Genomic DNA, 24,510 nt, shown 5'->3' on the forward strand with positions numbered 1-24,510 from the left:
AGAAAAAGGGGAGTTCACATGACACATTTTCCCCATTCAATTTCCTATAGGGATTTTAGACACAACTAGAGCCTGAATCGTTGAACGGAATCACACCAACTTTGGCAGAAACCTAGACCTTAGTCCAGAAAGATTGCTTTTTTTTATTTGGTGTAAATCTGTTCAGTTGTTTTGGAGTTAGTAAAGTAAAAAGATTTATGTGCATCTAAAGACACGGATCCACCACGGCAGATCCGCGGAGTCACGCACCAACATCAATGCCTTGATTGACTTGCCGCAACCTGAAAAGAAAGTTGCGACTGCCATTTTGTGCATCTAGACGCAGTTCCCATGGGAAAAATAACATTTAAAAGTGATCGAAGGGGTCTCAGTAAAAGTACCCCGAACCCATGGGACTGATGGAGGGGTCTTTGAGGGACCGCTCATGAGCAAGAAATTGTCTAAAAACATTTTTTTTAGCGCACAACAGTTTGTGGATCCACCGCGGTGCTATGTGCGACCCTCTGTGTGCTCTGCAGCGGATCTGCGGATCCAGACCCCAAATAAAAAACCACATACACCCACTCATAGACCCACACTGTCACTCGCACAGTCACCCACACAACCCCTCATACACCCACTCACACACCCACACAGACACTCCCAGACCCACTTACACAACCACACCGCCACTCACACACACAGTCACTCACTCACCCACACACAGGTGATACACTTATAGAAATTGCAATAGCATATGTTTTGTACTAAATTAGTTGTTTGTGAGTGTGATGTAAAGCACTGATTTACCTTACACTATGATGAGCAGTGCTATAATAGAATTACATTAAAAAAATGTGTAGTATTTAAATCAATATGTGTGTAATTACTCACACAGACCGATACATCTGACATTCTTCCAGTGAATGCACGTATCTTGCATACAGGGGTTGAACAAAATCAAAAACCTGTCTCCAACTCATATTTTTTTAAAGTTCGTGTGATGTGATAAATGTGTGTTTTTGTTTCCCTCCATTGCAGTGACGACTTTAAATAAGGCCTTTGTTTTGGTCTCCCTCACCTCCGGCGGGTTGTTGCTCTAAAAGCAGCCGGATACGGATGGATTCCCCTTTTCCTTCACTTGCCCTTAAATTAAAGGCATTTTGAAAAATGCAGAACACAGCAGATCATTTACAACAAGTTACTCTCTCCCAATCGTTTCCCCGTGGCTTGGTGTCATCACTATTACTATTGCTTTCTTACCTCGGGGTTCCTGTAGCCCTTGTTCTCGATAAATTCCTTAAAAGCCGCTGTTCCGTGGAGTTCCATTAGTTCCGCATCCTGAAAATAGGTTTAACAAGTTCAAGTTTAAATACTTTATTCGACAGCATTGTCATAAAAGCATATTTCCCTAAACTAAACAGAATAAATACTACGCTAGAATTTTAAGAACAAGATAAAATACATATTAAATACCATCAATTTATACAGTGCTGGCGAATATTTCAATTTATAAAATTCATACATTGTAAAATCCGAGTCACAGCACGAGGCCTTGGCGAATTAAAGTGTCATTGTAATTACATTTCCCATAATTAATTACAGTTTTAAAGTGCGCGTGCGTATTATCCAGGCCCACCCCAAGTATTTGGCTACAGCGATTGCAAGATTGGGGGCACAGTTTGATCTTAATATCCTTAGTGCCTCTAGATATTTCCTTGTCCCCAAATTCCTACAAACCGGTTTTAGCCATCTACTTCTTGGGGCAGCATATAATGGGCAGGCAAACAGAAAATGTGGGATGTCCTCTACATGTACTTTACAATAAGAGCAAGTATTTACATTGCCAGGGGACCATTTGGCAGTGTAGGCATTAAGGCAGTGGTTCCCAAAATTTTTTGACCCGTGGCTCCCTTGACCTAATTGGCAGTTGGCCGTGGCTCCCCACAATTTTTTTTACCGGTGGGCCGGTGGGAGGGAGGGGGGATCACCGGGGCGCGGCACACACTTTGGGAACCACTGGTCTATATCATCCCATATATACAAAGGCAACTGCTCTAATGATGTACTGAAGGATACGTCCTGGCAATCAACTGGCATGCCACTATGTTTATCATGTTTTGAGGTAATGTTCTAATTGAAGCTTTTTTTAATGGGCAGGTCCTGTCTGATGCTGGCTACCTGCAATTCTTTGCTTTAGTAGGGAGATTTCTGGCACTTCTCAGCACCTTTGCAACAATAGCATTTCATGAGTTCCATGCACTGGTACATATCAGAAATGTCAGGAAATCATTTCTGCACATTTTGTACAAGAATAAGTGACTATTTGATTTTATGTTTTAGCACTTCCGTCCTTCTGTGACTCGTTTCACTTTCCAAAATAAGTTAGCTTTCGGAACTTTAAATACATCTGCACATCATGCCTGAGCTTCTCTGATATTAAAATATAGACCAGTGTTCCCTCTAATTATTTTTGTCTCTGTGTGGCAGTGACCTGTTTGTGTGCACACATTTCTTGTTTGTATGCGCAACTGAGTGATATTAGCAAAATTGTCTAACAAGGATTGACAATGTCTGCACCCTGCACTTATACAAGTATACCCCTCATCCTGCACACACAATACAGCTAAAAACGTACACTCAGGCACATACTCACCCTGCACTCAGTCAGCACACTCCTCATCCTAGACTTCTGAAGACTCATCGCTTACCCTGCACTCACACAGACACATTGCTCCCCCTACATTCAGTGAATAGGGAGGTGAGCAACCCAATATACCCTTGCGGGCTCGGGCAAAGTTTGTTATAATAGGAAATGGCCAGCAAGGGGTTTTGTTTGTTCAATAGTTTTTCAGCACTGTTAGGACCTGTTTCGGAACAATCAAAGTACCTAAACCTGAGATTAATCAGTGGCTGTTCTATTTAATCCAAAAGAAAGAGTTCCTAAGCAAAGGAACAAGAGATGCTACCACACTAACATCATATGTACAATAAATGATTAATAAAAATACAAGAAACCAGGATTTTTTGTTGTCTGAAAATTATTATTTAAGTTCAAGGCAAAAAAATATATTTCTGTACAAAAGGGGTGAGCATTCACATGGGGTAGGGTACATACATAGATATAACTTGGATATTCAGGGTATTGGTTATTTTTCCTTTGACATATCCAAATATTGAGTCCAGACTGCTTAAGCACAGTAATTAATTGATTTCAACTAAAAGTCAGAAGAAAATCAAAAGATGACATGAAACAGAATGTGCATTCTGTTTCATGTCAAAGGAAAAATAACCAATACCTTGAATATCCAAGTTATATCTATGTATGTACCCTACCCCATGTGAATGCTCACCCCTTTTGTACAGAAATATATTTTTTTGCCTTGAACTTAAATAATAATTTTCAGACAACAAAAAATCCTGGTTTCTTGTATTTTTATTAATCATTTATTGTACATATGATGTTAGTGTGGTAACATCTCTTGTTCCTTTGCTTAGGAACTCTTTCTTTTGGATTAAATAGAACAGCCACTGATTAATCTCAGGTTTAGGTACTTTGATTGTTCCGAAACAGGTCCCCCTACATTCAGGCACTTTGCTTACCCAATAATCAGATACACTTATAAACGCACATAAATTCTGCATTCAAGCACATTATTCACTGTACACACACTGACCTACTGCTTATTTCACGCTTACACAGACACGAGTCACAATACATTCACACAGACAAACCACTCAGTCTACACTCTGCAAGCAATCTTTTCACCTTGATCTCCCTATGCATATCACTCACTCTGCCCTCACATTACTCACTGCACTCATTTAGGCAAACAACTCATTGTATAGTCATAAAGCCACACCCAAACACTGCACTCACAATACACACTATTCAACCTGCACTCAAAACATACTTTGCTCACCCTGCACAGAATGAACACTTCCTCATTCTCACACAGGCACACTGCTGACCCTACATTCACACAATTCACCTTGCACTTATCCAATCACTTCACTATGCACTTCTGATGACTCTCACTCCTTCCAGCGTGTACTATGCCCATTACTAACCCTGCTCTCACTGTAAATTCACAAAGTTGCATCCCTCCCCCTACACTGAAACTGGTACACTGCTCATCTTCCCCTCAAAATGCACACTGCTCAGTTGTATAATATAGCTTAAAAATATAAGTAGGGAAATGTGTTTCCTAGAGGTGGAGAACAGCATGTATGAGAGGCAGATTATTTTATGGCAGTAATTTTCAACCGGCCTCATTTTCCAGCTTGGTATTTCTCTACATCCCTAATTAAATGTTGAACATGACACTATTTTCTTGCAACGGTCGAGGCTTTTTTTAGCAGCAACATCTTTTAAATACAAGCATCAAGTAAAAGCTTATGCTTTTATTATAAAAATGGTAGTACCCACACAAAAATGCTTGCAACGTGTTTTAATCTTGTCTGCTATTGCCGTCTCAAAAACAGTTTGTCACTTGATTTTCTTCAGAGAATGGCGATGGTGGGGCAGGGGAGTCGCACCTTCAGGAGAAAAACGTCACACTTACTAATTAGCAGGCCATCGAGAGCGCTTCTCCTGTCAGCAGGAGATTCCTTTGTTTTGTGCGCTCCTTAAGGCCCCCCTGCGCGGTGATTATTACACTGTGGCGGCTGCCCAGGTTAGAGGGAACATAGACTATGGCCTAATCAAGACACTCGGGGTGCACCGTCCACACTTCACAGGGGAAGGGATGTAACATTTCTTAGGCTGCAGTTTCCACATCCTGCGCGGCGGCGCCCCTGGCTTCTCATCACGGCGCACCGGGGCGCCGCGGCGCACACTTTGGGAACCACTGCATTAAGGGGTAGAGAGCCAATTCTAAACTGGAAATACAGCTTCCTATCTAGGTGTTTAGAAATCAAATCCCAGTACTGTTCGCATTTAGGGGTAATTTTAGAATCCAAGAACTGGGATGTCAACATGGATGGTTGGTTGGAAGTCAGAACAGTATTATGTATCATGTCCCAATACATTTTTTTCAATGATGCCTTAGATGGAAAGGCATGTGGGTCTACTGCAGTCCACAAATGATCTAGGTGCAATTTTTGGAGCAAGTTCCTAATTTCTTTAAGCCATGGTATTTTATGAAACCGATCAGAGCTAACAACGTCTGTGAGGGCAGATGCGTAATGTCCCAAGTCAGGAGTAGTTTTTATACGCCTCCAGTATAGGAGGGGACGCAATCTGGCCATGTCCTCGATCTTTTTCCTCCCAAGATCATATTGGAGCGGGATCGATGGGGTGCTCTGGGGGACACCAGTCATTCGACGAAGAAATTTGTTTTCTGCAACGACTAGTGTACTCAAGTTGGTGAAGCCCCATAGCTCTGATCCGTAAAGGCAAGCGCCCAACACTTTCATACTGTAAATCTCCATTATTGGCTGAATGGGTTTTGTAAATGAAAATTTATGTTTTTGTGCTATTTCCCCGGCCAATTGATTGAACTTTAGCACCACAGAGTCCATATGGGATTTCCAATTCATGTTGGCCTGTAGGGAAATACCTAGATAGGTGAAGGCATTCACTTCCTCCAATAAAGATCCATTAAAATGCATTTTCCCCTTGAATTTCTTGGCAGAATTCAGGTTCATAAACTTAGTCTTTGTTGTATTTAGTTCCAAACCCCGAATCCGACAGAAGTCACCAAAAGCGTTGATTGTCTTTTGTAGGCCACTAGGGGTCCGCGAGACCAGCAAGGTGTCATCAGCAAACATTAGTACTGGAACCCGCTCCCCATCTAATATCGGGGCATCTGTCGGAAATTGCTTTAAAAAGTCAACTATACCATTGATGTAGAGGGAGAATAGGGTGGGGGCCAGGACACAGCCCTGCCTTACCCCTCGTTCCACAGGGAAGGATTCAGTGACATCTCCCTGGGCACCCCACCTAATCCGGGCATAGTTGTTTTCGTGCATCCTCACGAGCAAAGTCAGCAATTCTGGGCTTATTCCGAGATCCCGCAAAACAATCCAAAGTTTTTGTCGGGGTACTAAGTCAAACGCTGACTTCAGGTCAACGAAAACAGCATATAATGGGCCATTTGTCAGGGTTACATTTTTCCAGAACATAGTTAAGAAGTGGAATACCTGGTCAACAGAACTAGTTAATGGGCGGAAACCAGCTTGATACGGGGAAAGGATATCCTTATCATCTATCCAGGCTTGTATTTTGTTTTGTATCATCCTGCCCATCAATTTTTGTGCAGAGTCGATAAGGCTGACGGGCCTGTAGTTACTCGGTAAAGCCTTATCCCCTTTTTTGAAAACTGGTATTATCTCCGCACCCTTCCATGTTGTTGGGAGCATTGCTCCTTGTGTGATGGCGTTACCAAGCCATACAAAATATTTACACCAGTTGGCCCTGTCAGATAAAAACACATCCGCCGGTATTCCATCAATTCCTGGCGCCCTTCCTCTAGTTACCCCGTCCATTGCCTCGTTTACGTCTTTCAATGAGAATATTCCATAAGTATAGAATACCCTTTCTGGTGGGGTTTCAATTGGAGGAGGTAGATTGTCTGCGTATTGTGGTTTAAAAAAGTCCACCCATGCTTCCTTTGCTACATGATTTTTCGGGCAGTCTGCTATTCCCCCACTGCCCCACTTTAAGATGGCCCAAAACTCTTTCTGTTGTTTGGCTGCACATGCTTTTTTCAGATCTAGCCATATGTTCTCATCCCACAGTCTTTTTCCCTAATTTGTGCTTTCCTGTAATCATCCCTGGCCTTTAGTACTCCTATTTTAGTCCTCAACGCTATACTGAGTTTATGTCGCGCTTTTCCGCAGGAGTGGTCATACCACCCTCTTTTTATCGGTGGTCTAGGACCCTTCCTCTGCTGGGTTGTTTTGAAGAATAACCTCTGTAAATTAGCAAAAAACGTTGGCTGTGGCTCTTCAATCAGTTGATTAAAATTTAGTTCATTGGTATGAATCTGTAGTCTGGTAACCTCTTCGGTAACTATCTCCTCTAAGGCCTGCATATCCCCGGGTTTATCTACCAAAGTTGCCCATTTAATGTGGCGGAGATTATTAGTTGGAACAACATCTAGTGTCGTAACACCCCTTTTCTGGTTAGTTGAATTTTCACCTTGTTCCAGATTAAAGAGCAGGCACAACGGGTTGTGATCACTCTCCAATCTCGGTGTCACTTGCATATCTACCACTTTATGCCAGTCTCTAACATCTATAAGGATGTAGTCTATCCTGCTACTTGACCTCAAATTATCAAAGGTGTGCTTGTCCTGTGGGTCAGACGGGGTGCGGCCATTTACTTCCCTCAATCCCCTGGCCAGGCATAGACTCTTAACCTGTATTGCCACTTCTGTCCACTTTTTTACCATCGGCAGATCCAATTGGGGAATTCCCCATTTGGTATCTTCCTCTAGTGCCAGTTTGTTATCCTCAAATCCTAGTGGTTCGAATGTTGTGTTCAGGTCTCCCCCCACTAGGATAGTGTACTGTGTGGGTAGAGTCTCTAAGTCATTATCTAATGCACCTATCACATCAGAGGCTATGCCCCCTTGAGTTCCCCTGGCATAGATATTATATACGGCCAAGTTATGGCCATCAGCCCAGGTGAACACTAGTGGGAGTAGGTCACAATTACTAATGGGTCTCTGCTTGATGGTACATTGTAAGGATTGTCGTACCCAAATAGTTAGACCCCCTGAGGGCCGCCCTTTAGTATTCTTTTTCGCAGGTACATAAAAGTTTAAGAAGCCCTGCCGAAAAACTGGTGCCACTGCCCAAGTTTCCTGCAGCATGATAACATCATGGCAGTCAATAAACTCACACCATTCGGGGGTTTCTAATTTATGGTGAATTCCCGCTAAATTCCAAGAAATAAATGTAATGCTACCTTTCATGTGAGTAGTCCACTCTTGTGATGGTATACCCTGATTAGGAGGGGACAAGGGGGATAAAGGACTACTTTCCTCATTGCATACAATAGTGTGGGTATTTAGTGGGGTGTGCTCTACTATACTGTGAGTATGTTCCCTGGGGTTGGGTGTCTTACCCTCACTACAATTTGTTTCTAGGTGCTTTATAATACCATCATTTCCGCTGTCATGAAACTCTACAACCTTGACCTTTCCTGTGCTCATCCATTCTTCCAGTCAATCACATTCACTTAGACCAGAAAGGGCCGAGAACCTATTTTCCATCGGGATTCCCCAGTTATTTCTATTATCAAGGGTTTTGGCTTTTTTTAGTACAGGGTTCCATTTAGTTTTCAACATTGTTGGATTTAGAGTATTACCTTTTTTTGTATAAAAGAAATCCAAAGTTAGTGGCACTATTTCAGTTGATCTGCGCTGGGGGGGGGGGGGTATATGTTAGCTAGAATATTTGGCAGAACTTCTGGATCAGAAAGATGTAGCACCACACAATCCCCCTTGAATTTTTTTAGTACCACCCCCGATCCATTCAACTCTTCTAGCTTTAACTACTTCTTGTGCCAACTGATCCCTGCCTCCCGGAGTAAAAGCCATGTTCCTTGATAACCAATGGAGTGATTTATTTATCAAGGAAGGAATATTCTCTACTTGCCCTGGTTCCAGCAGGGGGACGTTTGCTAAAACCAATATTAATGGAGATGCCTCTACAATTAATTCTACGGGCCCCTTCTCTAGATTAGCATCTTCTTTTCTGCCTCTGTAGCTCGACCCTGCAGAGTCCCCTTTGTTAATATCTAAATCTAAATCCCTCAAGCCCCCCCTCCCTAGATCAGTACTCTCCATGGTGGTCAAAGGAGTATTTGCAAGTAGATCTAACCTGGGGGCAGTTTGGGTAATTTTTGATTCGACTATGAGTGTTTTTGGCAATGGGGTTTTCGCTTTTTCTTCTAATGATTTTTGCAGGAGACCTCTTCTGTGAGCTGATCTATTTTACTTAGGAGCGGTTTGGTTATAGTTTTGATCTTACTATCTACGGCATTTAGCAACTTCTTAAATTGATTTTCATCCAAGTGTACCTTTCCTCCTATAGTATCCCTTGTATCATCACCACTATTTTCCAGGGGGGATGCATTGGGACGCTTTTTGCTTGATCGGAGGCCGCCCCGTTTGGATATGTTCTTCTCCCCCCCCTTCATTACTCTTGGTGCTGGGACCGGTGCAGGGGCCTCCTCTTCTAACAGAATAATTTCTTTGTCCTGTGCGCTCTCGGGAGCTGGTTCGGCAATGGCTACTAGGATCAGTGAATTGTTCTCCGGGGTCTGGAACACCTCGTTGCTAATATCAAGAGCAGGAGTAGGTAAAGGCGTGTTGTCAGTAGGCAATTCTGGTGAATAACTCAACCCCAAAGATGATCTCCTGTCATGATTAATTTTGGCAACTTTCTGAACCATATAATTGTCTATGGTATTGAGGGGGGCAATCGATTTTGTTTTTGACATTTTGAAAGGCAACTTTTCCAAGTAGCGTCTATGTAGATCCGTGGGGTGTTAGTCAAAAATGATATCACAGACACTGACAGTTATTTTTGGGTGTTTATAACTTACTTGAGAGATTTGGACAGAGGTCAGGGCCCTGTCCCTGTCTCTTCCTGCCGATGAGGGCCGTAGAGGGCCCGCCCTTTGCCAGGGCTTAGCCCCGGGCGTCCCGCTCGCGTCCCTCGTCGCGGGGGTGTCAGCCAATTTATCGCGCCTTCTGGCGCTCTCTCCCCCGTGTCTGGCATCAGTTGCGCGCCGCCGCGAGGCCTGCCGGGTGTTGTAGTCCCCGGAGCGGAGGCGCGATGCTTGAGAGCTTAGTGACTCTCGGCGGTGGCGGCTCAATGTTCTGCCTGCTCTTTAATCTGGAACAAGGTGAAAATTCAACTAAGCAGAAAAGGGGTGTTACGACACTAGATGTTGTTCCAACTAATAATCTCAGCCAATTTATCGCGCCTTCTGGCGCTCTCTCCCCCGCGTCTGGCGTCAGTTGCGCGCCGCCGCGAGGCCTGCCGGGTGTTGTAGTCCCCGGAGCGGCGGCGCGATGCTTGAGGGCTTAGTGACTCTCAGCGGTGGCGGCTCAATGTTCTGGCTGCTCTGTGGACTCTCGGAGGTGGCGGCGGTAAGTAATTCTCCCCCGCTCTGCCGGGGTGTCAGCCAATTTATCGCGCCTTCTGGCGCTCTCTCCCCCGCGTCTGGCGTCAGTTGCGCGCCGCCGCGAGGCCTGCCGGGTGTTGTAGTCCCCGGAGCGGCGGCGCGATGCTTGAGTGACTCTCGGCGGTGGCGGCTCAATGTTCTGGCTGCTCTGTGGACTCTGCGGCGGTGGCGGCGGTAAGTAATAGGTTTAACACAGATTTGATTAACTAGAAACCCATTTTTTGGAATCTGAAGAACAGAGGTATCATACTACCCTCTAGTGATAGATAGTGGAAGTTTCATGCTGGAAACATCTTGAATCTATTTGGCACATTATTTCAAAGTCTGTTCAATAAAATAAGGATGTTTTGTGACAATCCGAATTATTAGGCAGTAGGTACCCAAGACTTTCATTAGCTACAACTCCATAACCTTATACTTATGGCTGCCCACTACATTATTTGATTAAAGAGTGCGATAAATGTGTCTTTATTGTTTCCTTTGCTTGGAAAAGGCAGCATGGTTTAAGCTCTCAAGTCATTTATCGGTATTCCACCCCCCCCCCCCCTCCCGAATTGCTACAATGTGGTGAGGAACACGTGGCTCGCGAATGACAGGGGCATTTTTGGCTATAAACATCAGGGTCGGACTGGGACAGAAACTAGGCCCAGGCACCAAAATAAATGTGGCACCCGTTATTGAATTAGAAAGTTAAGAAAGTGGTCCACGTTCGCAAATTGGGGTAGTTTTGAACATGTAAAGTGTTTACCAAAGTATATGGAAAACTGCTTCGATTTGAGCATGCTGCAGGCAACGTCTGATGTAATATCAGGAAAATCAACAGTAAAAACAGAGTCAGCAGACCATAAAACAGGTCCACAAACAGCCACAAAAGCGGCCCACACACTGGCCTTTCAGAGGAGCCCTTCATGCAATGCCTGTTTGACCCATAAGCCAGTCCGCCCTTGGTAAAACATCTGCTTGAGGATGAAAAAGTTTTTTATTTTAAGGCTGTCAGAAATTCACATACGGACTCCTGACCTGTTAAAATGGGTTTACTACTGTGTATTTCTTTACCACAAGTGCGTAGTACCCCTTAAGCCTGATTCTTGAGCTTTTTTAAGGCCCCCCTACCCTACTACCTGTTACAACTTATAACAGAGCCCTGGCATGTTTCTTCTTGAGGAAGCTAATCAGCCTTACCACTAGGTGGCGCCACATACCGCGTTTTCTGTTTTCTCAAACTACTTGCTTTGTTAATTATGACCTGGTCTTTCGATCGCAAAGGCTCAAAAGCTTCAGAGATGTCAGTCGTAGAAAAACACGACAGTAAACCCCACGCAAGGGGGGGGAGGAGGAGCGGACACAGCGTGGTGTGCCTTGTACATTTAAGAATACAGACAAAGCTCTGAGAGTTTGTTGACATTCAAACTCTGATCCAAATCCCTGGAAATATGGTGGCGTGTTACTCCAACGTAAATTTGGAAAAATTCCCCTTCCAGAGTAGAAAAGGGAATAGATCACCTGATCGGTCTATTGGGAAAAATAATCTTTAAGAGAAAAAACGAAAACAAGTGAATTTGCACTTCCGGCTCTATTCCCTAATCCGTAGATATCCAGGAGGCGTCCCGTCCCGTAGGGAGTATTTGTAAATTGCAAGTGCAAAAGATTGTTGAAATGAAGTTGTAAATCTCCGCAACGACATTTACTCTTCAACTGTTAATTTGGACTCGAGTACAAACAGGAAGAAGGAGTTAAAAGAGTGAGATGGTGTGTGATGGTGGGTGCAGTAAAAGCAAGATGGTGCCGTCACTGCAGCAATGAGAAAGGTGAACATATGGCCCATGGGAGGGAACGTTATTGGAGTGGATTTTTGTTAGTATTTCTCTGTTGATAAATGTTTTGTCCTCGAGTGCTAAAGTCATTCCTAAGGGGAAATCATGCAGCTTAAATATTTGCTTTTTGTACTTTGTTCCTAAATGCTTTAGCCACATAAAAGATCTCGGGTAAAGTTAGATTGTTCCAAGGGTGTTGGGGGGAAGAGAGGAGTTTTTTCCACAGTTATTTAATTTTTAGAACTTTGGATGTTCATTCAAAGGTTAAGTTAAAATTCTGGCCAAGGGCAACTTAGGCTTTGAAAGAGCAACCAAATCGATATATATATATATATTTAGAATAGGGAAACCAGTAGAAGCCCAGCTGAATGCAAATTTAGAAGGTGAGGACTGTGCTGAAAGAGAGACCCCAACACAGACCAAACACAGCCTCACAGAGACAGGAGCTCTCTTTACCTGTTGATGGAGCCGAATTCTTGATGTAGGGCTCATGGTATCTTCTCCATCATGGGGATCATTTAAGGTCTCGTTCGCCAGTAGCTTCCTCCAGAGGTTCGGCTTAATGTACCAAGCTCCATACTTTATTTTCACCCAGCTTGGATGGTAAGTAGATTCCTGCATATAGCAGAACATTAAAAACATAGGATTTTGAGCTAGTTGCAACAGTGGTAATGCTAGGCCGGTACATTACTCACAGAACTTGAAACCCAGAAAGCCATTATCACACGTTTCCATACATCAGAATGCATGAATGCACAGATAAACGGCATACAACTGTAAATCAGTAAAGGTCAATTAGAGATTCCCAAAAATGCAAACGGATTTACTCCCACTGTGAGTACATTTCCTTACATGGGCAGGTTGAGAGAGTTTCAGGAAAATAAACACCTGCACTAGGCAGGAAACTCATAGTAAGTCACAAATTTTGGCCATTTGAAAATGTTTGCAGATTTACACTTGTCACGGATAAGTTTACATTCTTTTTCAGGATGTTAAAGGGGATGCTCCAAAATTTCATAGGGTTTTAATTCTGGAAAAATTTCCCATAACCTTATTAAACCAAAGATTTGACATAAGGAATTACTTAATTTAAGAACAACATCTGTTTATTTTAAAAGCGATGGTTGCTTCCATTGTTTCGTTCATGCTAGAGGTTTGCATTGTCAGAAACTGTGTTAATGAATCATCACCCAAAGGCATCCGACGTGGGTTTGCTTTTACCATCATCGGTGCACCCAAATGATATTTTATGAAGCTTCTTGACATTTGGCTAGATCAGGAAAACCCAAACCACAGTGGCACATTTAAGATTTAAAGATCACCCAAGCGAAAATCAGAACTTTCTTTCATCCCCAAACAAACTAAGAACATTATATTACAAACTTCACTCAGAGAGTTCTTAGGTAAAGCAATAAGAATACAAGAAATGCATGGAATATCTTTTGCTGCATATTTATATTTTTTTAGTATTTACTATGATCCATAATCCGCACTGGCAAATTTAAAAGAGGCAACATTTCATACCTTTTTATTTTTGCTAGAACGTCCTTATTTGAGGCAGATCACAAATAATTTTAAAATCTAAGATAGTGAACTTTTTGTTTGACTACTTCATTCTCCATCAAGACAATGGAATGTACTATTTAAAGCTTCATCTCTCTGTGCAATACCTAAAACAGGTATTCAAACCTGAAAATAAATACATTTTTAAACACTGATCCAGACAAGTCTTCCTGTTTGCTTTAAGATATGATCCAAGGACACCTAACGATCTGATAATAACAAAACAATATCATGAACATAAAATAAATCTCAGACTCTTTTCTGAACAAAACACTCCAATAACATGTTTTATCCAACTGCGAAGCAACCCAAGAAGTTCAATCACAAGGTCAAACAAAATAGGGGGAAAAGGACAACGTTGTCGTCCCCTACAGAAAGAAATGGTATTGGAAGCTAAACCACTTGTCTTGACACATGTCTTTGCTCTTGAATACTTTGTCTAATTAAAATTTACAAAAGGAGGCAGAACCGTGGTCAAATGTTATATGTTATGTTATAAAAGCTTTTATAACGCGCTCTGTTACTAGAAAGTATCCTGGCGCGGAAATGTGTCCCTCTCCACCTCAATCAAGATAACAGCTGCAAAGAGAATATATTTAAAAACATTTACATTAATTATATTAGTCAGAGAATTTGTTTGAATGATCATGCCTGTCCTTAACTAAAGTGCACAGGGAAAGGTGAATCAATTTAGCTAAAATAGATGGTCCGTAGTCCATAACTCCAAGTAACAATTGTAATGCTTATGTTCAAGTCAGAAATTAGTCAGTCATTTTTTATGAACCTTGGAATCTCCATCTGGCTTGTGGACCAATGTTAACCAAAGGCAACCCCCATGCAAGGAGGTTTTAGACCATTATGAAGTGTTTCTGAATAAACCTGAGTTAGTAGTGGAGACAATGATTTTGAAAATTGATCATAAAATTGTATCGGGAAGTTAACTAAGCCAGAACTTTCCTTTCTTAAGAGATATCTGCTAGCAAATTCTTAAAGTTCTTTAAAAAAGGGAAGTCAGTAAATAATTATACACTTTTGAGTTACAGATACTGGAAGTATATCCTTCCTCTTGAATGACCTGCCTTCACTACAATTGTGTCATGAAGATACAGAAACATTGGGAGCAGATATCTCTTTGCAAAACAGAATTATAAACTTTCCTGGATTTCTCCCCAGAACACAGCACTTGAATGGGTCTTCTAGACCATCTGCCACTAAAGACTTAGTCCATGTGCCAATAAGAAAAAGAGAACCCACTGGCCTGCAACACCCTGTAACTCACTGAGCATTACTTGGGTAAGGTGCATACTAGGTAACAAACAATCCTGTGAGATTCACAGGGATAATCTGTGGCACCCAACCCGTCTTTTATGGTGAAAAAAACACTCAAGAACTCTAGGAAACATGGAATATATTTTAAAGATTTATTAAAATTAAAATACTATCTTGGTGCACCCAATATGAATAGTAGTCATTATGAAAAAATAAAACAAGGTAGTGACAATGAAATTTGTCTATAGGTAGAACAAAAAATATTGTAACAGTTTGACAGTATCTTAAGGTTTCGCAACATTGATAGCCTCAAAACGCCCCTTCTCTCTACCCTTGGCTAACTAATCTGAGCTTGGCACCAAAATGGGGCCTACTCGAGTTTCATGGATGGCCTACACATGGGTACCTTTTCTGAATCTTAGAAGCAGTGTTCAATTAGGAGACAGCTGACATTAACAGCCTGATTCATCAATCATATTTGCGCTCGCAAAGGGCCAGATTCTGAGAATCTGGCCCTTTGCGAGTGCAATTTTTGCATTTGGGATTCATCATCCCAAATGCAAAATTCGCTATTTAGGAACTCGCAAATTTGCGAGGAATAGCATTTAAGGAATCTCTATTAGAGATTCCTTAAATGCTATTCTTGAAACATTTTAAAATTGCGAATTCGCAAATTTTGGCCGCTATTTACCGCAAGGTCAAACCTCGTGGTAAATAGCGAAAACTTAGAAAAATGCTTTTAAAAGCATTTTTCTAAGTTGCATGTTACACACACACATGTCCTTTGGACATGTGTGTGCGCAACACCTGTTGAAATGTGCATTTAAGGGGTGCTACAGGGTGTTCTTTGGACACCCCTGGCACCCTTCAAATCGCTATCTTATTTGCGATTAGCAAATTGCTAATCGCAAATAAGGAATTCTCCCCATTCATTCCTATGGGCCTTTTGGCCCATAGGAATGAATGGGGAGTTATTCCTTATTTGCGATTAGCAATTTGCTAATCGCAAATAAGGAATCTGTAGGAATCGCATTTAATTCCTACATGAATCCCGTTTTGCGAGTCTGTGTTAGCGATTCCTTATGAATCGCTATTTCAGACTCGCAAAACGGGTCTTTCATGAATCTGGCCGTAATTCTCTGCACACACCGGCAGATAAGCCCAAGGAATGCATGTGCCATTCCTGTAGCCTTCAACAAGGAAAGGAGTTTACAGATACTGAAAGATCCATAGTCTGAAGTCTCTGGATTAAAGTTCCTCTCTATCTAAGAATGCTTCATTCTAGTTTGTATACTGAATCTGAACATTTTTGGACATTGTCAAGCTAATAAAGCTCATCTAGCCTTTCACCTACTTATATTATGTAAACATTGCTTACTGTTCAAAAATAAACACTGAGAAATCAAGATATTCATTTCTATGAAGCATTGTTACTTATTTAAACACAATAATTAGAAAAGCCATTCAAACCATTCTAAAATAAACATGTAAATATTTGAGCAAGTTGAATTACAATGTTGCAATAAAACACATTTTTTATTTGTGACGCATACACCTGAATGTATGATTATGTATAAACCAAAAGGGATACATAAATAGAAAATCTTTGAAGGTTATCCCAGTATATTCACAGGAAATCTGTGGTAAAAGCAATTCATTCAAGGAGGAAGATATATTAGCAGTGGCTCTTTGCTAGTCACTAGGATCAGAGATGATTTTAGTGACCACTATGATTTCTGTATCCTCAAACCTATAACCCCAGGAGTTGTAAGTGCTTAAAAAGATAAGATTTATTTGCCTTTTTGAACTTGAAGGGTGAACAGAACTTAGGTTGAATTAATAATAGGTACTGGGGTTGTGAGGAGACAGCAAGTAAAATAAGCAGATGTGTAACTGTTGTCTGTAAACAAAGAATTATATATCCAAATCATAGGGAACTTGGCTGAAATGATAACTATGTTTAAGACGTCTTAGGGAGGATTACCTAAAGTACTAAAGGGGAGAGTATGGCTTGCTTGGCAGACAACATTATTGTAATATTTCATTACTGTCCTTCAGACACTATGGGGGTCATTAGTATGGCGGGCGGACTTTGTCCGCCTGCCATACCCCCGTGAATCAGGACCGCCCGCAATGCTCGCGGCGGTCCCGCACCCTCAATAAGGATGCGCCCGCCACATTTGTAACATTGTGGCGGGCGGTGCTGAAAGCACCGCCCGCCGCAATGGCACAAAGTCAAGTTGTGCCTTTCAATGCACAACGTGACAGGCACTGCGCAGTGCCTGCCACGTTGTATATTGAAATGCAGGAGGGCACTATAGATACCCCCATCCCCCAGAGTCACTGAGGGCCCGCAACGGGCACCTGCAAGCAATCTCCGCATGCCTTTCGCTGCCACGGAAAGGCTTGTTTCCGCCCCTATCGTAATATGGCTAGCAATGTCTAACAGACATCGCCACCATATTGAACCCTTTTCCGCACGGTCGACTTGTCGACCGGGCGGAAAAGCGGTGGACGGTCTTTCCGTCCGTCGCGGCCCCCCGAGCCATCGTAATATGGTGGGGGGTCTTTGCTGCATGGATGGCAGGCGGATCGCCCCCGCCGGTGACCAAAAAGGTTGAACTAATATGGCAGAACCTATGCAAATTCTGTGCCTTAGATTACGTAACAGAAGGGCCCTACATTGAAAGAGGAGAGCCAGTGCCGAGCAAATTAGAGACTCATCACTGCTCATGGCACACTATTTTACAGTCAAGAGTCACTGGATGGGTCAAATCAAATGGACATCATAAGTCAAGATAACTTTCCCCTTTTTTCTGTGCCACGTGTAAGGTCAGAGACTACTTTGCCATTGGAAGAAAAGCTAATATTGAATATCACTTTCTCCAGTATTGCTGAGTTCAGTGTTATCATAAATCTGTCGAAAATCTGCAATTAATAGTTTGTCCTTGTAAAAAAGTAGCTTTGCTACTTCAATTAGACATGGGGGGCCGACCAATTTTTACTAAACTAGCAAAGCAATGATTTTATTTAATATATTGAAGTCATTATTTCCAACAACATAAAGTAACCAATTTCTTTAAGAGTTGCTGTGTAAACTTTAGGCTTCAGTGCCAGGAACTGAAGTGTCCAGCGCAAACAATTCTCAAATTCTAAAGGGCGAGCTGCGGGGCCGAGCATGTGCAACAAGGCCAGCATGAGCAAAAGAAAGGCAAGCCCAATGCTGAACCCTCCATTTTAATTTACATGCCATTAATAATAATAATAATAATAAAGAGGTTTATAGAGCGCCTGGTGACGCCATCTCGGCGTGTCCCCGCGCTTTGGAGATGAGATAAGTTCAGTGAATAGGTAGGTTCCGCTCTATAGATTGTAGAGGTGGGTTTTTAAGAGTTTTCTGAAATTAGCCTCCGTTTCTACTACATTGAGGAAGTGGCAGTGATTAGAGCCGGCTGCTTGGCTCTGACAGATGACAGTTCTAAGAAGACGTTTAGGCCCTAACCCTCTTCTTAGGCCCTTATCACTACCCCGCTTCCTCAATAACATGTAAATTAAAATGTGGGCTGCAACATTGACATTCCTGGCTTTGGCACTTGCTGGTCTCGCTGCACACGGCCTAACACGGTTGTGGAGCGAGGACAGCAAGTACCAAAGCCAGGAAAGTCAAGCGTTGCAGCCCACATTTTAATTTACACGCCATTCTTTATTTACAATTCTATTTTGTATTTCTACCGCCGATGATGCGCATGGGTGAACCTACTTGTCTTAATCTGTGAAGAAGAGGGTCTCGAGTTGCGGCAGAACCCGGGCAGCAATATTGCTTGTCATCCCTAAATTTCAAAGACGTGCGCGGCACCCCTAGCTAGTCCTAATGGCGCACAGGGGAGCCGCGGCGAACACGTTGGGAACCACTGTCCTACGGAGTAGTCTAAACATGGATCATGGAACATGCAAGTTTGTCGGCATTCCCAAACTATGATCCAACTCATTTCCGTCCTGGAAATGGTAGACGATTACCTCCAACACAGGACTAGCATAACTCTCTTTCCAGGGTGGAATGGAGAAGTGACCAAAGAGGATTTGGTTGGACTGCAGGGCAAGGGCTTTCTCCACGGGGAAACATACTTCCCACACAGTGAATTAACCACATTCCTGCGGCGGTAATTTTTCTGCTGTGCGGCTTTTTTTCAAAAGTCGCGTTACATGACGAGCTCAGCTCGTCATCCACACACGACCACCGTGGCTGATGACGAGCTGAGCTCGTCATCAGCAGTGAAGGGGTTAAAAAAAAGAAAGTACATCTACACGAAAGAATCATTCTCCCTTTACGGAGTTCTCCACTGCTGCTGAGAACACCCTACCGGGAAAATTAAAACAAGTTTTTCCTAACGGAATCTGGATTAGGTATGGGCGGAAAATCCGTTTCGCTCGCGGATTTTGCGGATTTTCGGGAAATTCGCAATCCGCGAGATTCGCGAATCTCCCGCAAAATCCGCAAATCCGCGAGCAGCGGATTTTGCTCGCACTGCTCGCACTGTTCGCGTGAGTTCGCGGCTTCCCAGTACAACTTCGCGCCCCGCGAATAAGTGCTAAATTGCAGAAATACGATTTTAGCAAAACTGAAACTACTTGCCAGGTTCAAAAGTTCAGGCTCATCATTAGTAGCCATTTCCTGTAGTGCTTCCTGAGGGGCCCCTCCAGAGTTCAGTTGCCAGTTGCAACTATTATGTGACCCTGCTCTGAACCTCAGAATAGTTACACATATGCCACAAAGGTCCTGAATTACAGCTAAGGGAGACAAGCAGGAGCCAGGCTGGAAGTTAAAATCCATTAATCAGCCCCTAATTCATTATTGTCAGTTGGGGCAGGGCAGGTGTTGTAACTAATTTTGCAACAATGAAAGCACTTAGCAAGTGGAAAAGATCACTAATCAGGGCGCACTAAGGAAGCAGGTGCCAGCTAAAAAAATATTCTGTGACACATTAATCAGCCCCAAATTAATTCAGGTCACTTGAGGCAGGGAAGGTGTGCTTTGCTTTGCCGAAAATAATGTACACTGGACAACCAGAGGGTGTGGTGATGAAACAGAGGGTGGCATGGGTGGGCCAGAGGGTGGCATGAGTAGTCAGAGAGTGGCAGTGGTGACAGAGAGTGGCAGTGATGAAGAAGAGTGTCCCAAACAGGCTGGACACGTAGAAACAACAAGTTCGCAAAACTTGCGACCCGACAGGTAAGTTCGCAAATTGCGAAATTGTAAAAACCCTCGCGAACTGGCAGAAACACGGGCGAACACAAAAAAAAAAAAATCCGCAAATTCGCGGAAATTCGCGGATTTTGCGGATTGCGAGTTCGCAAATCCGCAAAATTCGCGAACGCGAGATCCGCAAAATTCGCCCATGCTTAATCTGGATGGAACCAGGCACCGTTTTCGTTGCGGATTCCAATACAAATTTGATTACTAAAAAGTAATACATCTGCGCACACACACATAAAAGTATATCTGGGTGTAGATTTACTACTTTTGTAGAGAGGATCTCCTAATAGGAATATGTTTAAAAGGCAGGAAATATGTCCATAACTGAAGCATGATTAAGAGAGATCATTGAGGTTGTGACAAGCAGCTATGCACATTGCACTTTATAAATGCCTATTGGGGTAAAATAGATTTTTGTTTATTATTGGCTAAATTCGTATATTTTTTTCTAAAACATTTTAAACATATTTGAGATTTTGTGCAGTGTATTGTATTGAGTCTTAGTAAGGAGAAATTTTAAAGTTCACATGCTTGTAATGGTATAATTTGTAAGTATGTGTGGCTGAAAGATATAACCATGTATAATTGTTATAGGCTATTTTAAAATTGTCTATTTTTATGAATTGGGAAATGTGTTATATTTCTAGAAGAATTTATTTCTTGGAAATGAAGTATTTTTGACTTGGCTCGACTTACTTTTGTAGTAAATAGGACCTTTTGTTTATATTTATCCTCTGTACTTTCTCATGAGAATTGTCCGCAGGATGCGAAATCCATACGACTAAGCTTGGCAGATTTGTGCATTACAGCAAACAACGTGTTTTTCTTTTTTACTTCGTAAGGGAAATATCTTCCTTGGAAAGAATCATTCCCTACAGCTCCAAATAACGCTTCCTCAAACCTTATTTTGGAGTAAATTTAGAAATGTTTCCAGGATGGACATGGCCATGCAAATCGTGTGTGCAAACTCAAAGCATGAACTTTGGGGGTGTTCCATGTTCCCTGCATGGTTTCCCTAGTTAAAACACTAGGGCCGATTCACAAAGGGCCTCGTGGCAGGGCCCCAAAATAGGTAACTGCACTACGGAGGGTCCCGCCACGAATGCGGGGCCTCCGTCACGAGTGCGGATACCCTTTCTGAGTAGGGTCCCCTATGCTTAAACAGAACAAAGAATAACTGGACATGGCCAGATCATCACATTAGGCTAACTATTAGTGTACAGATTACATTTAAATGCAGGTTTTGAATAACTATAATTTTCACCTAACATAAAAAGCCAAACAGTGTAAGGCATGTGTAAGCTATGAAAAATGCACTTTGAAGCATTTATAAGTTTTACTTTAAGTACAAAGATCATGACAGTGGTGCACAGAAAGAAATTAGGGAGATCCACTAGAGTATCAAAATGCTCCAGCCATGCTTCTAAGGAACTAAATCACCCTCTCCATACCTTATAGGTGTTGGGATCCGGCAGAAGAGGGCCATCTTTTCCCAGTCACAATTCATAAGAGTGTCTCTAGGTGCAGCTTGTGCTGTACCGCATTCCGTCACTTGCAAAGTTCCTCCTTTCTGAACGGTCTAAAAGGGCGGCAGAGTATTCTCTCATCACGCCACAATACTGTGGAATTTGTTACCAAAGAGTTCATTTGTGGTTGTGTGGAAGCCACCAATAGGAGCCTCAGATCACTTTGAATGAAGGGCCGGGATAGTCATGCCAGTCTACAGATGAGTGAAACATGGATTAGGAGGCGATTATCTTATATTTATTTCATGGGACTGTTTGATGAGTTGCTTTTGCGCGAGGCCATATTTTGTTGTTTTATGTTATGATGGTAAAACCTTGAGGATGGAAGAGTCAGCTTTGAAAAGGTAATGGCTGACTTAGGCATCTGACAACCCAGTTGTAAGGAGGGTGCAATGACTGTACCTGGTAACAGACCTCCATGAAATGCTCGGTCTTCAGGCCTTTGCAAAACGTGCAAAATCCCTTTAGGCTCACAGATGTAGAGGGAGGGCACTGGACAGGTGGATGCCTTGGGTCTAATGGGATCTTATGCTAATTTATTTGATCTGGCTGAGCAGATACGAAATATGTTATCAGTGACTCATCTTTGGCAACAGGGACATGACATGAAAGCACATCTCCCTTTTCAGTTTTCCTAATCCCAAAAAACATGGCTGATCCACCACTAATGATGTACTGTACCGTTTCTCGTTCTTTTCCTTTGCTTATGCTATGTTTCTCCTCATGTTAATCTCTCAAAAGCCATAAAACTGGTTGAAAACCGATATGGGTGATCCAGAGAAGATCAGAATTTTGATTCAATGCTCCATAAAGCTGCTGACAATCTAGAGAAAAGGAACCATCTCTGTAGCATCTATGCGATATATAAAATACGAAAGATAACAGAAGCTTTAATAACCTTTCGCTTCAAACCAAGTGTGTTTCATTAGTCAATGCAAACCCTTAAACTTTGGGGCATTATAAAAATAACTCCATGTATCCTTGATGGCACAGCCCATTACTTTGACCATGGTATCATCTGAACTACGAACTCAACTCACTGCAGGATTGGAAATTTTCATATACACCCCACCCCCTGTTTTTCTTTCACTTTCATAAAAAGTAGACGTGTACTTGCCTTCCATTGCAATCCCTGGTCCTTTCCCTTGGATGCTTCCAAACCAGAGCGTGGCTTTGTAGCTCCAACAGCCCTCCTCAGCTCAGCCGGCACGTTGTTCAGCTCCACCACATGGATGGGCACGGTAAGAGCTGGCGTAGTATCAAAACCGCTGGCAAACAGACTGAAAATGGTGGAATCATCAATGTTGTAAGTGTCGCCACCCTGAAAAAAGAATGTGATCCATCAGTAGTAAGGAACATCGATTTTTCGGAGATATTGTGGTATAAATTAAAACAGTTTCAGGTACAAGACAAAACCTTTGCTAACGCCTGCAAATAATGTAAATACATTGCTGAAGTTCTTCACGGGCTAGACTTTCTGCAAATGGACTAAATATGCCTAGAACGTTAGAGTTTCTTCAAGGAGAGAATTTATGGAAGAAAGGCAGTTTTGAACGTGAGTGGGCATTAATTGTGTAACATGCAGTAAAACCGACTTCTTCCACACAATGTTAGGGGATGAGCATAACACGCAGAGGCCACAACTTTGGCAAAGGCAGGGAGTGCCAAGCTAAACCAGAAAGTGAGCATTGTTCTGCTAAAATACCAGAAAATCTCTATGAGGGTATTGCATCGGGATGTGGAATTATGAACCCTTCAAGCCAAATGAAAACAGTCAATGTGTCGTGTGTTCAACATCTTGAAGAAATCAGTCGGACCCCCCTTCACTTTCTCCACCACAAAGACTCTGGAGTAAAACCACAAATTCCTCACCCCTCGAAGAATGATCCTAATGTGTAGCTCAAACAGGCTAGCAATTTAGGTCTTTGAGATCTGGGAAATGAGGCAGGGAAGAAGAGCGTTAACTGTAAACTTGAATAGCCCCCTGAAATACCCTACTAAATACCCCAAAGGAAGAAATCATTCTTGCTTCTTTTGATTGGGAGACACAAACACTGGGTAAAGGGTATTTGAGGAGTTCTGCTGCTTCTTTTTGTGGGGTCTCTTAGACCATCTAATAGGGCTTATAAGCAGGCTTAGCCAATATCCCATGGAAGCCACAGGATTGGTACGTTGTCAACGGTTCATCGCTGCTGCTCTCCCAAAATAGGAGGCTATTTATGCTCCCAGTGAAGGTGCAGTGGAGGTCTCAGGCTAAGCTGCGACCCCTCCTCCCACCTGATTTTGCAGCAGAGACCCCCCCTATTGATAACGCCGGCCACTCCAAAACCAACCGGCTTCACTATCTAAGGGCCGCCTGTCCCTAAATTGGCCACCAAGATGGACAAGTCCGGCCCGACTTCTTGAATCAATTGGCTTTAATCGGCTTTAACCGGCTTTGACAACGCTGGCCACCTTAGCGGTCTGGCGTTTTGCCTCTCTCCCTCGGGGTTACCTGCCCCCATTTTGACCGCCCGCTAGCTCCTTACAGTCATACAGGAGGTCATCCAGGCTGAAACAGACCCCCTCTATCACCTGCTCCAGCTAGAATATATGAGGAACCTCGCAACAACCCAAAGGGTTACCTAACTCACCGCCACGCTCGACGCCCTCAAGCTCCAGCCCGCTTCTCAGCAGGTAGGACGCCTGACTTTAAAGAGTTGACATGCTTAGACTCCAAGTGTTCGTTCAAGAAGCTTGAAGCACGTCACTATCCCCCTCTAACACACGATCGCCCTCCCCCACCCCCGCGCAAACAAATCGACCCCACCCCACGCGACCAGTGAGATTGGCGCAATCGAGGCTCACCCAATAGGTCACTCAGCCCCAGCTCTCACCCTCACAAAGGAGCTGCCCGATCTCTATTTGATGGCCATCTGAGCTAACCAATTAAGCCGAGGACCTCTGCATTCTTGGACTCAG

At 42.9% G+C, this 24,510-nt stretch overlaps 1 protein-coding gene across 2 annotated transcripts in view; it reads right to left on the bottom strand.

The window, feature by feature from the left end:
• LOC147727349 (protein FAM47E-like) overlaps positions 1 to 24,510 on the bottom strand; it is a 270,030-nt gene that overhangs the window by 44,220 nt on the left and 201,300 nt on the right. For both annotated transcript variants that reach the window (XM_086961439.1, XM_086961438.1), the window contains exons 5-7: positions 22,667 to 22,870; positions 12,394 to 12,552; positions 1,243 to 1,320 (exon numbers count right to left, since the gene is read on the bottom strand). In XM_086961439.1, the coding sequence (XP_086817565.1) occupies positions 1,243 to 1,320; positions 12,394 to 12,552; positions 22,667 to 22,870 (441 nt within the window). The remainder of the gene's footprint in view (positions 1 to 1,242; positions 1,321 to 12,393; positions 12,553 to 22,666; positions 22,871 to 24,510) is intronic.

The sequence above is a fragment of the Lissotriton vulgaris genome, chromosome 3_1 (genome assembly GCF_964263255.1).
Source record: "Lissotriton vulgaris chromosome 3_1, aLisVul1.2, whole genome shotgun sequence".
NCBI classification, from domain to species: Eukaryota; Metazoa; Chordata; class Amphibia; order Caudata; family Salamandridae; genus Lissotriton; species Lissotriton vulgaris.